At 40.5% G+C, this 21,744-nt stretch overlaps 1 protein-coding gene across 1 annotated transcript in view; it reads left to right on the top strand.

Moving 5' to 3' along the window:
• LOC146364595 (cadherin-4-like) overlaps positions 1-21,744 on the top strand; it is a 251,476-nt gene extending 229,732 nt beyond the window's left edge. Inside the window, exons 11-17 of the mRNA XM_084915958.1 lie at positions 141-397; positions 7,367-7,509; positions 11,772-12,011; positions 13,119-13,355; positions 14,434-14,573; positions 14,657-14,821; positions 17,398-21,744. Of these exons, the coding sequence (XP_084772084.1) occupies positions 141-397; positions 7,367-7,509; positions 11,772-12,011; positions 13,119-13,355; positions 14,434-14,573; positions 14,657-14,821; positions 17,398-17,604 (1,389 nt within the window). The 3' untranslated portion in view covers positions 17,605-21,744. The remainder of the gene's footprint in view (positions 1-140; positions 398-7,366; positions 7,510-11,771; positions 12,012-13,118; positions 13,356-14,433; positions 14,574-14,656; positions 14,822-17,397) is intronic.

Raw genomic sequence — 21,744 nt, 5'->3', positions numbered from 1 at the left:
CAAAGGAGATAGAAAGAGAAGACGGAGCAAGCAACATGAAGGCCAACAGTTTCAAAAAGCTTAAACTATTTCAAATGTGTTCAGCATTCTCTCCTTTCAAATGTAAGTAACTCTGTTTTTTTTTTTTTTCCTTTCTCCAGCCGGTAGACTTTGAGATGAACCGTGCCTTCATGCTGACGGTAGTGGTGTCCAACCAGGCCCACCTGGCCACTGGCATCCAGTCCTCACTCCAGTCCACGGCTGGGGTCACCATATCTGTGCAGGATGTAAACGAACCTCCTTACTTCCCCACAAACCCAAAACACATCCGCTTTGAGGAAGGTGTCCCTGCTGGCACCAGCCTGACGACCTTCTCGGCGTCAGATCCTGACCGACTTCAGATGCAGCAGATAATCAGGTACTGAGCGAGTACTGAGAGACAGTTTTTTCCACAGAATCGAAAAATTCAGTAGGGCATTAGTTTAATTTTGATCTTGTATATCCTTTAAATCTAATTAGATAACATCTTTTCCATGTGGTTTGGCTATGTTGTCTAATTAATTCTAGCTTGTAGAGTGGCTGTCTGCTGTGTAAGCACAAACCTGCATCCATATGCACTGGCAGTGGGCTAAAAAGCCTCGGATCGGTTCCCTGTCAGTGGTCAGAGGTCAAAGTTCAAAAAGGGGACTATATTTTGGCATTACCCATCTCTCAAAATCTTACTGTGAGAAGTTTATGTGCCAGCAGAGAACTCTGAGTAAGGAGGGTAAAAAGGTTAATAGGGAGCAGTAGCCTCTGGGGTAATCAGATGTGTGTGCATTCTGTAGGTTGCATGAGCACATACAGGCAGGTACACACACACACACACAGAGATGCACACAACACGAGAGAGAGAGAGAGAACAAAAGAGATGGAGCAAGGTGGGGGCGGCAAAGAGAACAGCTGGCTGAGGCCCAAACACCTGACACAGCATTATGTCCACCTGCAGTGTTTCTTCTCTGTGCTAAGCCTCTCTGGATTTTAAATGTAAACCAACCTTTGAATGACCAGCAGGTCTTTTCTAAGTCCTGCTGTCAGTTTGACAGCACCAGTGGCTCCACTATGACCCTTCAAACTTAGATGGGTTGTGTTAAGAACAATCTGCTCTGCATTCTACATGAAGAGAGAACAAGGCTTTAGATGACACCCATACAACTGCAGAACCCTTATGTTTCCATTTGTGCATGTACAATGTCAGTACTGATTACAGTGAGTGCACCGTGATTTATAACTAGCACAGAAGAGTACACAATTAAGCTGATAACACGGATGTTTGGTGTGACATTAAGACCACCTCCTTCCAACCACCTTGCACTTTAACAGCTCCTTCCTTTCAATTTCTCCGGGGAAAAGATCTAAACAAATTTCCTAGATAATTTCACAGCAAATGAGAGTAAATTGGGTGTACATTATAATTTAGGAAGATTCCAAAGTCACCAGCTGGGCTCCTTCTCTCGCTCTCTTGCTCGCTCCCACACTTTCTTTTTTTTCTGTTATCTTCCTCGCTAGATCAGTTTCTACTTTTTGTGGATTTAACTCATTGGTCTCCACTCTCTTTTTTCATGACCTGTCAAGACTGCGGTGCATCCTGGATTTAGGTTAACACTTTTACTAGCATGCTGTTTTCTGGCACAGTCCGACTGACATAAACACAGGCTAAATCTCCTTCCTCCGCTCTCGCCACATGAAAAGCAAAGACTGTAGAGATGGCAAATCCTCCACCTCATTCATTTGGTTCCATCTGGACAGAATCGTTATCAATCCCACTGCTTTACACCTTTTCCATAAAAGGTATCTGCTCGAGTCGTTACGTAAGGACACCAGTTGTCTTCATTATTTTTGAAGAATTTTAAGTTCAGGGTTTCATTTTTGCCATTTTCTCAGTTGTATCACACAGAACTGATACTGCTGCACATACTGTGCTGTGCAAGAGTCTCACTCATTTCTTTATATTTTGCTTCCAAGGAGACAGACCTTCTTGTATTTTTCTGGGTTTTCTTGGATTTTCTGAACGTCGTTCAAAGCTTTTCTTTGGACATTTGTTGCTTTTTCACTTATTTTCGATCCACTCATTGTGCCTTACCATTTTCAAAGGGATATTTGCCTTTGTTTGTTTTTTTATCAATTCACAGTGACCTATGAGTCATTTAACCATAAAAAAAGGTACCTGACTCAAGGGATGAACCAGGGTCCATACATAACAGACAACTTGGAAAAGAATCCGTTTAAATTTAAAAAAAGAAAAAAACATTTTAAAAGCTATCCTGGTTTATTTAGCTGAACTGAAATTTTATATTGTTGCAATGGAAAATTGGGATTTCTGGTTTGAAACTGTTTATTTCACTCTACCTAAAATCACTTACCACAGAAAAAAATACAGAAACAATTAGCCCTTAAGTAAATATGTACTTTAAGTCATAGTTTTAAATTAAATTATTGTCTGATTAAAACTAATAGATTTAGCTGTAACAATTTTTTTAAAGTGGGTTTAAAGTAACCTTTTTTTTCTGTGTATGAAAGTCCAAGGAAAGGTTTTGGAATGACCTTCAAGAAATCTCAAAAACTATTCCTGAAGACTACTTTAATAAAATGAAAAAAAAAAAGCTTGCCTGAGAGGTTTCTGACTATGTTGAGGAATAGGTGGTCATACCAAATACTCACTCTCAAGCTCATTTGAATTTCACAAACTCTGTTTGTTGGGTCTGTGTTTCCACAAGCCCCGCTAGTTTAGAAACGTATTCCTGTTAACGACAAAAACAAGACAAACGTCTTTTACTTGCTAGCAAGGGAGGCCCCGGCCGGTGTCTCAGAAAGCACTCTGAATCCTACCGCAAACTGACCCCAAATCCGGCCTCCGCTTGCTGCCTTTTATTGGGAAAACAGTTCACACAATACACATCACAGCAAAAGCACCTCCCACCGTAAAACCCCCAAATGGTTCTAAGACAAGGCACTATGCGTGTGCATGTGTAAACATCTGTATGCATGTGCAAGAATGTGTGTGTGTGTGTGTGTGTGTGTGTGTGTGTGTGTGTCTCTGTATACATGTGTCTCTGTATGCATGACTTCCTGCTCACCAAAAGGATCATAAAAGCAGGAAGCAACATCACAAGAATCAGATCTTTCAGATAGAATGTATCTGCAATAAAACCTCCCCCAGCACAGAGTGGCTGGAGAGGTGGTCAGAGACAAAGGAATGTCTTGATCCTATAGATTGAATTGAAGAAACACAATGACAACATTCAACAATTAGACTTAACACTGTTTTTGCTTTTAACACTGTATTTCCATTTATGTTTGCACATTTCAATTTCCATTTTTTTTTAGCAAAATGTAACAAACAAGGGGTGGCTCAAGACTTTTGCATAGTATTGTACTTCCAAATGCCATCAGTCAAACAGGCCTTAAACCAGGCATGCCTTTAATGGGAAAGACATTTAGATATTACACCGGGTTTTGTGTTAGATGTAATATATTGCACATGTCGGTGTGTGTGACAAAAAGCTGTCTGTCTTTTTGAATGGATACATAAAGAAAAGTCAGACATGGAGAAGATTTAGAGGGAGCCTTAAAAGTCAAAAGTAAAGTGAAATAGGACCTAAGGGACTATAAAGGGAGGGAAGGGGACAGGAGCTGAACATGGTGAGCTGACTTTAGGTCAAGGTTTGAAGTTGACAGGTGCTTATCAATGGAGGGACAGACTGACAGTGTGGGCTTTGGGGAAAGGCAGTGTGTACAGGAGCGGGATGGGGAGAGGGAAGAGGAGTGAAGCATCATGCATCACCTGTCAGACACCCAGCCAGTAAGGTCGAGACATGGGACTGGAGACACTGGCATAAGTGATTACCCAAACCGCCTTGGCTAAGCTTGAGACATGCATTTTTCATCCTCAGGGTCGGGGGTTTGAAAAATAAATGTCATACCTCTCCCTGCTGCTTGCTAAGATCACTAACCTGCCAGGCCTAATCATACATCCAGCTGTACTCACACACCTAGCAACTCCCAAATGAGAGAAGCCTTCTGGTAGAGGAGAGCTTCGGAAAGCATTGGAAATAAGGCGCGGGAACGAATAGGAAAACTTTCACACACAGAATAACATTGAAACCAAATTTCATATTCCAGAAGCGTACTGGAGAAAACTGTTTACTTTTACAAGAAGACAAAAAATACTGGATAGCACTTTATTAAAAAGTTAGCAACGGTGATAACCAGTTGCCCATGGTTACGTTGTTTACAGTTGGGACTTGTAAACAAAACCACTGTGGGTGCTCTCTGATGACCAGAGCACTGTTGTTTACTATAGGCAGCACTACAGCAAGTTAAAACAACATTTTGAAGCCAGCCATATTCTCCACTTAACTTTTTGTTGAAATACAAAAACACGGCTAATGATTCCACCAAAACGTCGAGTCATTGTGTTGGAAATTTCCCCCTAAAGACTGTTTATACAGAAGGTTTTTTTTGTGCGTTAAATATGGTTTAATTCGTCTGCGGTGACTGGAGTTGGAGAGAGTTAATTGAAGTGTGGGGATGAATAGAGCACTCTGCTTTGTGAACAAACCTTTGTGTTACGGCGTTTATCATCAGAGCGCGTACGTGCGCTCGTGTTATCGTGGAACGTACCCGGGGACAAATAGGTGCTGTAGTCATTTTGCAGGGCAGAAAAAGAAGAAAATGTCTTGCGCACACCTATTTATGCACTCCATATTTGAATCCTTCTCTGTCCCTGATTTTAAAGGGTCTGTTATCCGAGTGAAAAACAAAAATTCTTGCTTTGGCATTGAGCTGTGCTGAAAATATTGATTTTATTTGCCCAGATGTTGAGGCACTGACCTCTGAGATTTCTGAGTAAAGTTCATTCGTGACTGCTCATTTGTCAGGCATATTAAAAAGAAATTATTTGTGTATTTCTAATCTTTTCTGTTGAATTTTGGATAAAAAGATTGACACCACTATCATGTCTGTGCACCACCTAAAATTAAGGTTAAATAATTAACAAGTCTCTTAACATGCCAAATCTTTTTGTACACAAAGTGAAGTGTAAAAACAGCAAATTATATTTCTGGTTTTATGTTTTTTGACTGATAGTTTGCCAGAGAAATAGCAGAAATTCCAGGGCTTAAAACACTGATGTTTGTACAGATAAAAAATGTGTATAGTTAATTAGTGACCTTAAGAGATTCCCATTAGCAGAAATTTCAAACTATAAAACTACTATTAAAAAAGAGTTTGTGTGATGAGGCTTGGGTCCAAGGTAGACAGGAGGCAAAGCTGGGAGGTGAAGAGAGCTGGGAAGGACAGTGGAGAGTGCGCTGACAGGTGAGTGTGGCAGAAGAAGTGACAGCATGGCTGGCAGGTAGCTGACTGGTTGCTGGCTTGCACATTAGGAAGATCTGAGGCGCAGAGACAGAACTTGGTTAACACGAGAGAGAAATATACAAGGAAATAAATCAGAGTTGGCCCAGCGTTAGTTTACTGCTGAAGCTGACAGAACAATCTGGCGGAGAGTGGTTGGAGAAGCAGTTGGTTAGGTGAGCTGATGAGACAAGGGTGTGCCAGCCATGGATCAGGATGAAAGCCACGCTCAGGAAAGCAAAGTAGAACGCAGAGACAGAAGGGAGGGGAAGAAATTTGGCTTAATTCATCTTCATATTGACAGATATGAAAGGGTATCAAGAAAAATATTTCCCCAGATCAAAAACTGTTTGTTTAATAGGCTCAGAAATATGTTTTTATTTTTCAAACATGATATTTCTAGCATTTGGAAAAACTCATCCTTAATTTTCCTCTTCTCATTAAAATGTACACCCATTTGTCTGCCCTCCACTCCACAGACAGAGAGCATTTGTCAGTTTGGCATGGTCAAGCCAATAGAAATGCATTTGGACACAGAACAGCAGTAGGTATCAAGTCGGTCTTAATGAGGACATTAAAATTAGATCATACAGCCATGCTGCTACTTCCGAATGTCACCTCTCCTACACATTCCTGCTCATTTTCCTCCCTCTTTTATCCCACCCTCCCACTGTGATGGACTCACTGTAGTCCTGGTGGTGATTTCACTGTCTGCCTGTTAGCGGCTGTGGGCTTGGCTTGCCTGTGTGAATCTGTCTAGAGTGTGGGAATGTCATCTCTGTGATTCCCTTCCCCGCACTGTGCTCTGCCTCGGATCATGCCCACTGCCTGCTGGGAAAATCCAACCTCAATCACTACAGGATAGAGATTATAGTCTCTGTCCACCCCTCGCCCCCCTACTTATTGCCACCCATCCCTTCAGGCTTTCAGTCTCCTGCATGTAAGTAGAAATGCTGTGCAGTATTTAATCAAGCACAAATAAATAAGTGAGCTGTACGCTAATGCTGAGTAAAGTACATTTCAGTAAACATAAAAGCGGGGTTAAGGTCAAATCCATTTCATTTTGAATAGATTGAAAGGCTGGAAGTGTATGTCACATAACAAGTTGGCTTTTTCACCCCGGCTCACATTCAGTAAATGAAATGAATTTGGTGTAGAAACATAGGTGCACAAGGCCAAGGTGTCACATGTCTGCAGATGATGTCTCATAGCGTAAGCGTGAACCAAGAGCGGTTTCTGTTGATGAACTCGGTATCGGAGAATGAATGAGACACAGATGAGAAGATACAGACGGGGCTACGAAAATGAATGAACACAAAAGCACCTCAAGTTAAGGTGAGGCGACATGAGTAGAGAGAGCTTAGATAAAAATGAATGTGTGAAACAAGCCAAAGGAAACAAAAGCCAGCAAAACAAGAACAGCGAGATCAGAGTGAGATTGGCATTCGGTCCTGGAGATGATCCCCTGTTCCTTCTCTGCTGCTTTATCCCAGAGGACTGCTGCCACCTGCTACCACATCCACTTTCCTGTCAGTACCAAGATCCCATGTTCCTATCGCCACACTATACACATTCCCTATATACACACACAGGCACATTTGCAAACATGCAAGCATCGAGACATATATGCATATAAACCTCTCAGTGTAAGCTTAAGCAAACACTTTCAGAAAATGGGTGTGTAAAACACACACACACACACACACACACAGGCAGTTGCGTCAGTGCTTAACTAGGGAGGTAATTGACTTCAATGGCTGGTACACAGGAGTGGAAAAAAAATGAGGTGAAATTGACTGTAGGCTGCATGCTCTGGAGAAGAAGTCGTTGAAGAATTAAACTGTGTGAAGGTCAAGCTGTTGTGATTTTTAGACTGTGTGTGTGGGGAGGCAATTTAGGTATGCACAGATGCAAGAGAAAATTTCTAATTGCTTGTAAACAGGGAAACGCCAAACGCTAACGTCTCCATCGATCTGTCTTTGTGTGTCTTTAGGTATTCAAAGCTGAACGACCCAGCAGACTGGCTGTCCATCAATAGAAGCAACGGTCAGATAGTAACCACAGCAATGCTCGACCGGGAGTCTGTCTATGTAAAAAACAACATATATGAAGCCACATTTCTGGCAACAGACAATGGTAAGAAACTCTTTTAAGCTGCTGCATTAGTGATGTTTGCTATTTTTCATTTAAAATCAGAGTTTGCTGTTTCTTACATATTTGTTTAACACTTTTACCACATTTTTTTTATCAAGTTTTCATTCTTTAAAGACTCCGATGTCCAATAGTTTAGGCATATGATGACAGAACTGGGACTTTCTACAGTATAACATACACCTCAGCGTAAATTCAGTATTCTTGAAGGTGCTTTGCTACCACTTGTTTTATATGCATTTGACGTAATCCAGAGCCAAGAGTTGTACAGTGTAATTGAACTCTGAGACACAAGCTAGTGTTTCATATATTGAGTATATCAGCTGATTAAAACTGCAACTTGCATGTGGATTTAGAAGACTATGAAGGCATGTAGCTGGGTTAGAGTCAGTGAAAATCCAGGATTTGCACAACTGGTTAAACTGTTGAGCCTCTCCTATCTTGTGTCCAAGCCTGCTTCCTCCTTGGGCTTTGTGCAATTTATGTAGCATACATTACTTGTTCTGCCTCAAAGTTGAAACTCAAGCATTACAGAGCACAAACCCAATCACAGCAAACAAATAACTTTTTCTCAAGTGGAAGTGAATGTTTCTTGTTTTCATGAGTAAAACGGGAAATGCTATTTTCCTTCCAAATTACCTTATCAGTGACATGCAGCGCACTGGTGCATTTATCTTAAGTTGAGCTGGCTTTGAAACATTGGTGTGTTTATAGGTGTTAGCATGTGTGAAGCCACTCGTTTGAAACGAAATTTGGCGAGTACGTGCACATGTGTGTGTACATGTATTTGTGGTGACTGACAATGTCAAACAGCAAAAAATGTAACCTGCTGTGTTGATGCATGGAGACGCAGCAGGATTATAGGTTTACATGCTCCTGTTGTTTGGACTTTCCTGTTTTTTTCTGCTTTTTAATTCCAAACCTTCTTTATAATCACGATATGTTACCTGTTTCCTATTATTTGGGCTTTTTTGCTCACCTCACCTTTGTAAAGTACACCGTTCCGACTGGCGTGCTTCTAATAGGTCTGCCTGATATTGGGACTGTGGCCAAGAACAAAAGAAACCGGCAGGGTTTTTTTCATGTGCATGTTTGTGTGTCTATGTGGGTCTTGCCTGAGTGCCAGCCGTCACAACATAAGAGGGATTATGGTAAGAAGTACTATGAAACAGTAAGGATAGTAGAATGGGACATGAAGAGGTGGTGACAGCATGGTGAGAAGTACACTTATTACACCCCCTCGATGAAATCTGACCATTTCAGAACCCTTTGGCTCATTTTCCTCTTAACACACCTATGGTATTGTTTATATTTATGCGTTATTCAAAGAGCATATGGTAGGCTTACTACGAGTCTTTTCACCATGCCTCGCATCTCTCATCCCCCATCAAAAAAAGGAGTTAATACAAATCCTTTTGAGGAATTTACACAAACATAATTATTTATTTAGCTGGTTAAAACCCACATAATTCTCCTATCAGCTGTGGCAAGCTGCTTCCACATGTCCCCCATACATGGCTAGGATTAACAAACCAGCAGAACTGGTAAGCCTCTGTGTGTGTGTGCTTGCGCGCGTATGTGTGTGTGTGTGTGCATTTGAAAGCCTGCGTTTGCAGTACTGCATTCATGAACCACATGTATTCCTGGTAGAGCATCTACACATGTACAAATTGCATTTAACAGTCTGCATTAACTGTTTATTGTGTATTTGTATAGGGACAAGTATGTAACATGAACCATGCCACACACAGGGCCTATGCTAATTTGCAATGCCTGTCCCTAGACTGGCTTTTAAAGTACAAAAAAAAACTGGAAACACACACACAACAGTTAATACGAAGAGATGCATAATTACTGTCTGGATGCTTATAGCATGAAAAAAGACACTAATAATAAAAATGTTTAATTAGTGTCAGTCAAATCAAGTGATCCACTGAAAGGCTGGGAAATGAATTTAAAGCTTTTAGAAGCTGTTGTATAATATTTGAAAACTCAAGTGATTTTATAGCCTGTATGGCTTCCTAAAGGATCTGGCTTTTGAATGATGAATAATAACTTGGATATTATAGAAGTCTACCTGTTAATTAACGAGTCGTCATAGTTAAAGGAATGCAATGTTATCTATCTATTGACAACATGAACAATAGATGAAAGATGTCGTTACCATGACATTAATCTCTGGTTTCTTAAGTCCTGTTGTAAAGCCTCGAGATGGGTGTTTCCATCTTAGTTGCAAAAAAACTGATGTGGCAATGAAGGACAGAACTGGCTGTAAAAAGCTCATTGGCTAATGTCTCGTGCTTGGCAAGTCAGCGTGTCATTTCATACTCCATTGCATCACCAAGATGTACAAAATAAACTTATTTTTTAGTCATCGTTACGCAAAATTAGTAACAGAGCCCTTAAACTCAGTAGGAATGTGTTTATAGTGGCCTTCAGATAGAATGCATGTTTAAGGCACTTCCCCCATTGGTTTAATTTTAACTGTGCAAAACTGTGTGTGAGATGAGCATCTATATTGTTTTCACTTTTACGCCTGTTGTCCAGTTATGGCAGAAATTTTAGGTCACTTATCCAATGACTCTAGATACTAAAACGTATTATATTCATCAGTGACGTCTTGATGTCTTTATTAATCACTTGATATTAATGAAGCAATCGAAAAACCATGGTGTTACCAGTCAAACAGAGCTCGAACTGATAACAGACTCACTCCAGACCCTTGTCTTCAGCTGTGTCTCACCCTTCTTGTGGCAAACGTCTTGCTCTGTTGCCACATTTAATTGGCAGATCTGTAAGCTTTGCATAAATCTTTGTAAATTACATTGCCCTTATCTCATGCCAGAGATGAGCCCTGGGGTCGCTTGATTCCATGTGATGACTGGGCCAGTGGGGCATGACAGGGAAATGACTCCTAATTGGGGAAAGCTAAGGGCCGTCACCCACTGACACACACTCAATAAACAACGCTGAGCTTTATACCGCTAAGCACCCTTTTTTAAGATGTTTCACTGCCACATTTTCCTGCTGCACATACGCATTCATGCATTCATCACTTTGCTCAGCTATCTCCCTCCCTGATTGTTTAAAGTGTCTATTTCTTATTCCCAATTCTCCATAATGCAGTTGCTGATGGTCTGTTGCTGTGTTCGGTCAATGCAGAAGCTTCTAGATTGTGCCTGTAGACGAAGTGTGAGCGTGTCTGTGTGCACCAGTGCATGTTATTGCACTCCAAGGCTGACACTATTGTAGTTAAAGCAGCACTTACAATGGCATGCCTACATCAGTATCACACCAAGTTGCCTCGACAATTTCCACAGATTTACAAAGCTGAGTCAGAACAACATTGGTGTAAAGTTTAGAGCGTTTAATGTCACAATTTTGTTACCTTGCTAATAGGCAATAGCTGCGGATTTATATGTAAAATGTGATTACTACCTAAAAATGGTAAATGAGCCAGTCTAGTGCAGTCATTGAGAGTTCAACACAGAAAAAAAAATCACCTAGATTCTTAGTACAACTTGATCTCACTTTAAAAATGATGCAGCACTGCTTTCAGTTTGCAACAACACCTTTATTTTACATTCTAAATGTTCCCTGCATACGTTCTATGGAGATTTACTTTTAATACACAAACACACGTGTATACTGCTTATTTTCAAGTATTTAACTGATTGTCTGTGTGACAGTGAAGGACTGTCAATGTGCATTGACAATGTCCCATTAGTAGTTTTAAAGCAATGTACTGTTAATATTTCAAATAAAAGTGCCTTTATGTCCAAAATGGTAAACGACTCTCGTATAACAGTGTAATACACATAGACAAAGACTTGTTTAGTTGTGTTACAGTCATCATTATTGTACCTAGACTCGCTCCAGAAGATTGGATGCGCTGTGCCGCCATCTGGATCGATTGTGATGGGTTTGATTTTGCTGTAAGACTAAAAGAAGAACTGGAAAGCACAACTGTCAGAAGTGTTTCTGTCAAGTGTAGAAATTCTCCTGCAGCTCCACAGTATTCCTACCTTTTCATCGTCATTGTGAATGAACAATGCTCCAATCACCTCTTCTCGTTCCTTTTTTGTATCTCTCTTTTTCGTCTTCTTTCATTATTTCCCTCACTTCTGCCAGCCTTCGACATCTCTCTCTTCCCCTTCAATTGTCCCTTTCACTGCACACATCTTCTCTTGTCATGTTTTCCTCCTGTCGTGATATTATTTTTTTTGCTTCTCTCTTTCTGCTCTAAGGCTCTCCTGCAGCCAGCGGCACAGGAACACTGCAGATCTATCTGATAGATATTAATGACAACCCCCCAGCACTCATACCCAAAGAGTCTCAGATCTGTGAAAGGACGTACAGGAGCATCAACGGTGTCAACATCACTGCCGCTGATGCCGACACAGACCCCAACGCTGGACCTTTTGTCTTCGAGTTGCCCACGTTTCCCACCACCATCCGACGTAACTGGACAATTTCTAGGATCAGCGGTAAGGTGTTACCACTGAAGACAAATTATCAAATTTAAAAAATTAAAAAAACATTTTAGTTTTTACTCTTCTGACAATGCGTTTATTAACCATATGCACGTTCATGTACATTACTGCACAAAAGTCTTGAGTAGCTTACCATTTCTTTTTATTTTGCTTCCAAGGAGCCATACTTATTACTTCGTTAAGTACTTTTTTACTAGCACCCTGTCACACAAACATATAATTTGATCAAATTTCTTTAGTTGAACCAATGAAAAATGCCACATAGCACAGTATGACAGGGATAAAATAGTAATTTTCTACCAACGAGGTGATTCTTAAAGAGATTTTAACAAAAAACTTGGCATGTACCAGCGTGCTGTGCAGTGTGTCCTTAGAAAATTTGAGGAAACTGAACAAAAGGACGGCAAAAGAAAAAGTGATAGGTCATGTTCTTAAGAAATAGGAAAAGATCTAGCAAAGACCTGACACAGGACCTGAGAGATGCATCTAGCCTTTTGGTTGATTCATCTTTGATTGAAGCCTCGTCAGAAATGGTTTCAGTAGAAGGGTGGCTGCCAGGAAGCCAAATTACTCAAAAATTGGACTAAAATTAGTAGCAATGGTTCTTATGGAATGAAAAGCATCTGATTGGCAACAGCTTCATTTTTCAGCATGACAGTGATCTCAAACACACTGCCAATGCAGTAAAAAGATATCTGGATAAAGGAAATACACAATGGCCTCCCCAGAGCCCAGACCTGAACATTATTGAAGCAGTGTTGGATCATCTTGACAGAAAACAGAACAAAAGATAGTCAACATATAACGAAGAGCTTTCAGTGTCCTTCAGAAAGCCTGCAGAACTGTTTCTGAAGACTACTTAAAGAAGACAAGACAGCTTGCCTAAGAGTTCAGACTGCGTTGCAGAATAAAGGTGTAAATCCCCAAAAGTTGATTCTGTTCATGTTGATGTAACGTTTTCAGTGGGAGAACGCTACATCCAGATGAGCAGAATAAACTTTTGAGGATACGGTTATTTTTAACTATTTGTAACCCAGGAAAAAAATAATCCTTTTGAAAAATGAAATGTGATTGTTAGTAATGTCTCTTTTCCCTTTACAGGTGATTTTGCCCGTTTGAGTCTGCGGTATCAAATATATTTAGAGCCTGGAGTGTATGAAGTCCCTGTAATCGTGTCAGACTCCGGGAACCCTCCATTGTCCAACAGGTCAGTCATCAAAGTTAAGGTGTGTCCCTGCGATGAAAACGGAGATTGCACCACCCTCGGGGCCGTGGCAGCTGCTGGCCTTGGAACTGGAGCCATCATCTCCATCCTCATCTGCATTATCGTACTACTCAGTGAGTTTTTGCTATTCATTCAGCGATGCTCTCAAACATATCACGTACCCACACATTTGCTGTAGAAAAGTTGTCTGTGATTAGATTCCTCAAAAAGATGTAGTACATGGCACAGACATAAAATATTTAACAATACAATAACATCAGCACCAGTTTGTATAATAGATAAATGCCTGGAGTGCTTGAATCTTCTCCAGCATCTCTGGATGAGATGTTTTTGTGTTCTTTTCCTGGTAGGGAAAAAATGCTACTATCAGTCTTGCCTTACTTTGTTGCTGTGCTGTGTTCACACTGTGTATGGCATCCCAATAGATCATTTCAACTGTAAGGTTTTTTTTCCAAATGTTTTAAAAGTTTAGATTATTTAGAATCTTCTATTATCTTATAACTCCTATTAACCCAGAATTCTAATTGAATCTGTTTTCTTGTTATTTACTCAAGTACAGCACACCAAGCTTTTGCAGTGATGACATATACAAGCACAAGATCACACAGAAATAACCATAAATATATAAATAGATAGATAAGACTACAAAGATAATAAAAACTTAAGGATGAAAAATGAAACGCAATAACAAAGAAAAATTGTTCGTCATGATTCATATTACTGAAACATTAACCGTGTGATTAAGTAGGGAAAGGTCATAGTGGCTGTGGTTAAAGGGACTGTTTGGAGGAAATAAATTATGAGTAGCAGCCATCTGCCTGCTGGGCCCATTCATCCACCAACCGGCTCCCTAAGTGGTTTTGTGTTGGCATAGCTATGTCATTGTACTTTGCAGTTTGTCATGTTAACATAAACTTAGGTTGTTTATTCTTGACGGTCTTTTATCCCTCAAGACGAATGGCGAACAGCTTCCTCAGGATGCATTAGTAAAACCGACATTTAATTAAATGTTGCCATGTCCGATACAAACGTGCTAAACGTATTAAACGCTATACATGTTTAGCATCTGCACTCTGTGCTTATATGCAACCTTACTACTTACTTATCTGATTGTCTGCTTTTAGTTTGTTTTTTAGAGGTTGTTGCAACATACCATAGGGTTTTTTCACATTCATGTGTTTATCATTGCAGGCATGGTGCTGTTGTTTGTGGTGTGGATCAAACGCAGAGAGAAGGAGAGGCAGACAAAGCAACTGCTCATTGACCCTGAAGATGATGTCAGGGACAACATCCTCAAGTATGATGAAGAGGGAGGAGGAGAAGAGGACCAGGTGAGATCCTGAGAGACGCACTCGCTCAAATACACAAATACGCGTTCTGTTTCGGACTGTACCTTACTTAGATTTCTCTGCAGGACTATGACTTAAGCCAGCTGCAGCAGCCCGACTCCTTGGAGCACATCATCAGCAAGCCACCTGGTGTCCGCAGGGTGGATGAGCGTCCGATCATCCCAGAGTCCCAGTATCCAATCAGACCTGTTGTTCCCCACCCCGGAGACATCGGAGACTTCATCCATGAGGTAGATTTAAAAGCACACATTATCTTTTGCATGCACAATGGCTCCACTGTTACTAGATTGTTTGTTCCCGCTATAAGATGGCCCACTCACTTTCACTTCCCATCAATCTGACACCTAACGTGATTACTTATTCTGAATGTTGTTCAAAACGTAGAACTCTACCAGGGTGATGGGAACGACAAGTTTTGCTTTATGTTACAGCTCCTCTCACCGTGCCTGGTTAATTTACGCACACACACGTACAAATGAGCACTGTCCACTCACACAACTCCAGCGTTGGAACACTGATGCGAGAAAATGCTGATTGACAGACTTGTGACAACACGTTCACACTCGAGAGGTGTTGGCAGCTGTTCAGCTTTGATCCATCCAGCCTTGACTCTCTCTCACTCTCTCTCTTTCACACATGCACTCACCTGAGCTCACTTCAGCAGTCTGGTTAAACACAAACACAGCAAACACATGGTGTTTCTGCCATGCACTGTGCCCAGACCGATTGAAGCTTTTTAGGTTTCTATCCATAGTATCTCTCGTTATGTGACTGAAATGGATGAAGTCCATTCTTTTCACCTAGCTAACCTTCAGGTCGATGGCCCCAATTTATCATTCTTGGAAGCGAGCAAAGAATCGAGCCTTGCCAGATAACATGAAGACCCCGTCATATCTTATTTATGAAACTGTGTCAAAGTATTGATGAAAAGGGATGATCGCACATTGAAACAAAGAGCTCCTGAGTTTTGTATTTGTATTCACGGATCAATCATTGGCACCTACACAATGAGGTTGTGTAGGTGTAAACAGTATGACACGTAAAGGCATGAGAAACTTCACTTGTTCACCTGTCATTGTTAATATTGATAATGTTGTGGCTGAGGCTCAGTAACTTTTGGCCTGTTATTGAGAAGCAAAGTTCCACACCAACCATATACACTCGCAATTTCTATATCGTCACTATGTAGAAGAAGAAAAAAAACACAACTCTGCACACTACCTAGAAATTGAACTTATTAGGTATATAAAAGATACAAACACAGTTCCAGATGTTCAGATATTTTTAAAAGAGTCAAAAGTGGCCACAGTAGTTTTATAAAGATACCGCACTTGTCTAAGAAGATTGTGTATAAATAGTAGATAATAAATATTAAGTATTGCAGCAGGTGCTGATTGAATTGGTCTGTTACTGATTTATGGTGTGTGATTTCAGAGCAGAGTTCAGTGAGATGATGGATCTGGGGTTTGAAAAAAAAAAACAAACCTGTTTCTTAATCATGTAGTGCGTGCTTTGATGGACCTGGAAAGTTTGCCTGAGGGCAGACATTCAAACAGCTGATGAGCAGGGTGAGATAAGTCCTTTAGGTTGCAGCATACTTTCTACAACCAGTGATATTTACCAAACGCCTTCTGTGGATCCTGTAAAAGTTGTTTTGTTGTTGTTAAATTAGCTTGCTATGACACATACCTCTAAAAATAACTAGTAATTCTTTAAGATAAGTTCTTTTCACTTCTTGTGCCTTTTTTCTGAGCATAATCTTTAAGAATACATTTTTATTGTGGTTTTCCATGCACTATGATTTAGAAGATCCTAAACCAAACAGAACAATGCAAAACAAAGGTCAAACTGGTCTATTATCATATATGTTGTGGATACTCTAAGACTTAACTCTCAGCTTTTGTTGCCATATCTATCACAGCTTCCCTCTGACTCTGTTCTGCTGATTTGTTATTTAGAATCAGGTTGTTCTTCACCAAGTTAAGCTTTGGAGGGTATTACCTCTGTCGTCCTCAGTGTATCTAATCAGTGTGCAGCAAAGATGGTCCTTTAAACTGGCTGAGCTTGCACTAATGTGCAGGACTTTGCCAGAGGCGTCTCTGCACCTCTGGTCCTGTGTATGAATCTGGTGCTCGTGCTGCCATTATCACAGCCTCTGTGTTGTGTTTCATCTTGGATCGTGCCTCCTATGTACTACATTTCTGATGACTGGGAGGGCACACATGTTGATGGCTTTTCTGCTTTCTTGCCCTCTGGTGGAGCTTTCCTGTATGTCTGTCATCTTGGCTTCTGATAACTCCATCCATTCATGTTCGGGTTCCCCAGCATCTGACTGTTTATCCGCACAGTGTCTGGGAACTCTGTTCTGCTGCTTCAAAGGTGACACTACCACAATGCTACCCAGCTGCTTTTAGGTAAAACCTGCAGCAATCAGGTTCTTCTATTAGCTTCACATGTACATGTAGAGGTATAAAAACTATATGAATGCATAAATTTCTGTAATGTTTGATAGTTTTACTTAAACATAAAGATGATTTTGTACAATGTTAAGTATGGGTACATTAAAGATCCCCATGTATACAACAGGTACGATTCACAGCACCTTGAACAAGCTGACATTATTTTAATTATACAATGCTACAGTATATACACAAATATGCTATAAATGAGGGCATGATTTACATTAAATGTCAGTTTGATGCAACGCTGAGTTTAATGGCTTTGAGGAATATTGCTCAACATACAAATCACATAAAGTACTGCAACAGTTTAACAGCTGACTTCTCTGCTTTCCCGTCTTCTTTAGGGACTGAGAGCAGCAGACAACGATCCTACTGCTCCTCCATACGACTCCTTGCTGGTGTTTGACTACGAGGGTAGCGGCTCCACCGCTGGCTCTGTCAGCTCCCTCAACTCCTCCAGCACAGGAGACCAGGACTATGACTACCTCAATGACTGGGGCCCCCGATTTAAGAAGCTGGCTGACATGTACGGAGGAGGGGATGATGATTAAATTTGCCCAGTCGCACGCGTACACACATACACACACACGCAAACACACATCCTTGTCCCGTCAGCTGGCCTGCCATGCTCTGACCCCTAAAACAAGGGGCTATTACATCCTTATTGAACACAAGATAACAAGGACATGTTCACACTGACCAACGGACTGACCAACCAACCAATCAAATTGCCCACCACAGAGGACCAGCGCCATGAGTCAGTTTCGGGTGCTCTTCTCAACCGTCTCCTGCTCTAAGCCTGTCTGTGACTGAAATGGAAGCTCTGATTTTTCAGACTTCTCATTAATTTTCAAACTGTTGTGCTTTTGTTCCATTTGAATGTTATATGCTAGATTTAGGTTTAAGTTCCTCTTGTCAGATTTTCATTTTTTTACCTATGTTTGTGTAGCCTTTTATTTTTATTTATTTTTTTTATATCCTCACCCCTCTTCGATTCAAGCTGTTCACTATTCCCGAGGGTCATCGCTTTTCCCTCGCTGTCAGCCCTCGCCCGACTCTCTGAAGAAGCTTTAGGTTGAGCTGCTTGCTTTGTCTGAGGCAAACAAAGGATAAGAAAAGGAGAACAAGAACATCGATATGAAAGTCCTTCCTGCACGAAGGGCCTCGGTTTATTCTTTCTTGAACTTGAATTACTTAGAACAGAAGCACTGTTGTTTAAAAAAGTGCCTTCAGTGGTGCGTATTTTAGCTGACTCCCGCTAACTCAGGATTGGTTGCCATTCTCTGGACTTACACGCCCCCATATGACCACCTGACCCTTTAATTCACACCTCCCTTGTCATTTCTCCCGTCGTGCAGGGCTGTGGTAGCTGTGGGAGATCTCAGTACTGGTTTCAGAGGAGTGGTGACTGGCCAACGAGGGCGCTTTATGCTAGACGTACTGTACATAGGCCTACAGTGTGTCTGTAACTTATGGACAAATCATTAACTTTTCAAGTCAGGCATATCTGTGCTCCTAGATCACAGCCAACTTGAATGTGATGAATTAAATCACAAAAATACATAACAGGACTGTCTTAGAGAAGAAATGCATTATGTGTCTTTGTTTATCGTGGCTTCAATAGCAGCTGTGTTTGTTTTGAGCTCCCTGCGTTTGCAGCGAAAACTCGATACGGTTTGTTACTAAATTTGAAGATTGACAAGTCACACGTGTTACCTCTGTAATGTTTAACTATGTATGTACAGGTGAGGGTTATTTAGGAAAATGAAGGTATTTAACATGATTCTGCCTTTAAGATAACTTAAAGTCTGCGTGTTTATGTGCATCCAAATCCCAAAAGGTTGATTCTTTTCATCTGGACGTAGCTTTCAGTGGGAGAAACGTTTCGTCACTTAGATGCAAGATATTTGCGTCTAAAGGCACCAGTTATCATGCAGTAAAAGCGCCACAGAAACTATATTAGATGTACATTTATGAAGAAACTACCAGATAACTTTAAATAGCTCTGATAGCATTACTTACAGAACAGTTATCTTGTCCAGGCCCCATTCTGAGTCCCTCTGTCTCCCTTTTTTTCATTATCCGTCTGTTGACTCACTGTTGTTTCTCAACAAACTTTTAATATACAAACTCTGATGCTGGTCCCTGTCAGAGAAACTGTGGGAATTGAGCCTCAGCCAGGGACTTAGTGCCTTCACAATCTGTCTCTTTTCAGGCAGCGTTTCATTCATCTGAAATTTTCTCCTAAAATTTTTGGCTTTGAGTTCAAGAGGTTTTTAAAAAGAAGTTAGTAGAAGGGAAAGTATAAGAAATTCTGCACTTTATCAAAGCAGAAAAAGCTAAACTAAAGCTTCAGTAATAACGTTTTTCTATGAGACAGACATTTTGAAAGGCAGTTTTTGTTGTGACTTAATGAAAAAGCAGCACTACCCGTGGGTTTTTGTAATCATATTTCAGGGGGGGGGGGGAGCTTTAGTCTCTGTTTTATGTTATTTAAATACCCAAAACATTTCACAGAGGGACCAGACGCTGGCTACAGATAGAAAGGTTTAATCATTCCTTATCTTCCAAGTGCAAATTAAAACGCTTCTCAGTGGTGGCTCGTTTGAGCTCCATGTGAACTGACCAGATCGTCTATAAATAATGATTATAATGACTGCTTCGTGGAAATATCAGTAACAGTCACATTCACATGATATGACAAGAAGGATCCAGGACTCTTACTCTTTTTTTCCCCCTTCTTGCTGCTGCTTTTCAGTTGTTCTTCACCTGGTCGGTTTAAACAGATTAAATATACAGTACAAGTATAAACGTGAAAAGTGATGACATGGAAAAAGTAAGTATGCTCTCAGAGTGGATGTACGGAAGTTGACTTGTGATGAGATAAATGTATTTTTTATGCAAATTGAACAGAAGTTAAAACGTTCATTTTCAACTATGAACAGGGAAAGCAGCATCTATAAGTGTAATTAATAAGGCGAACAGGGTAACAATCTCTTAAAATTAGGTAGTTGTAGGTCAAACCTTGCATTGTAAAGCCAGAAAGTGGCGATGTTCAGCGCAGCTCTCAGCTCAGACATGAGAAACAGAGTGGTTCCCCCAGCTTACAGCTGGATAAGCTCTTATCTATCCGACTGCTCCTCAGCCTCCAGAATATCTACACAAAATAAACACAGCTGTTACTTTCTGCTATTTGTGATTATTTCTGACATAAGTGTTGTATATACGGAACATTTTTATACATTTGATGACATGATTTACCTGTTTCCGTGCAGTCTTTGCATTTCCTTTCACCGTAGTTTTGTTTAAAACAAATACCTGGCAAACTATATTTCACAAAAAGCCATGTGCATTTAAAAGAATCTGTAGGATTCTGTAAGAGCTTACAGCCATACTCGTGTCGCTGTTCAACTTTTGCTTCATTTTTAGCAAAAAGGCTCCACTTAAAACCAACTTGTACAGTCTATACTAGCACACACTCACTCCTCTAGGCCTTACTGTATATATGTGAGTGTTCTATAATATATGAGCCCGTTCAGCGTTGTTTTAATCCAGCAGTAAAGCTGCGACTTTGCTGATGGCCATCCAGTGTTCGTAGAATAAAGACATGCTTCACAGACTACTCGTACTTTCTTATTGGACATTCAGACCAGATTCAGGGCCAGACGGAACATGAGGCCCCACTTCAGACAACCTAACTGACCTTTAGAACCGCGTTGTTTAGATAACGCAATGACATACAATACTGAATGTTAATGACTCACAGTTACACAGCAGCAAATATATCAGTGGATTGCATCAGACTTGGTTTCCCATTAAAATGCAGTTTATTTGGGGAAATAAAGGGGCTTTGGCCATTAATTGTTACCTGGTCCACTTGTCTTGTCCCTCTATTAAATGGAGGGAAAACATTAACAAACAACATTGAAGGAAGAAAGAAGTATTGCACTGCTGTAGTCCGACCCTGATTTCTGTTTTGGTTAAGGGACATTTAATCTCACTCTGGACACTGCCTGACCATGGACACATGCGTGACGGGACGCTCCGACAGAAGCCAAACTATTGTCCTGCAAAGGCTAGAAACACAAAGATGAGAAGCAGTGTTTCATAAGAGTTATCCTAATGCTATTCAAGTCCAAGTGTACATAATGTAGTATTTGCTTGAAGCTAAAGAGACAAAGTTAGCCAAACTGTAACTGTACAATTGGAGCTTTTTGCATGTGTCTTTTTTATAATGGACAGATGAGTTCTATTACAGTAACCATACTACATTTCAAAAAGTGTTGCAGCCCGCATGACAGGCGCTGCAGTCCAGAAGGCATTCTGGTGTACCATAGTCACATTGTTTCAAATGGAGGAGATTAAAGAAAAAAACTTTAAAAAAAAATTGCACAGTTATTGAGTCAAAAGACTTCTTTTGTAAATTGTCAACAGCACAAATATTTTGTATTGTTGTTTGTACCATTTTGTAAAAAAAAAATGAAGAAAAAAAACAACAACCAAAAAAAAAACCAAAAGGGAACGAGTCTGTTGTTTCAAGCGTGTGTTTATAGTGCCACTGCAATCTTGGTTTCCAAATACCGTACAGTACATGCGCAGCCTTGCAGATCAACCTTGTAATATAGACGCTGAGCTGGAGATTCCCTGTCAGCACCATGTGTTATAAATAAAATTTCCCCTCCTTGTAAGAA

This window comes from Perissodus microlepis, chromosome 20 (assembly GCF_051167445.1).
Source record: "Perissodus microlepis isolate ML-2025 ecotype Zambia chromosome 20, ASM5116744v1, whole genome shotgun sequence".
Taxonomy (NCBI): domain Eukaryota; kingdom Metazoa; phylum Chordata; class Actinopteri; order Cichliformes; family Cichlidae; genus Perissodus; species Perissodus microlepis.
This window is presented reverse-complemented; position numbering and strand designations above follow the sequence as displayed.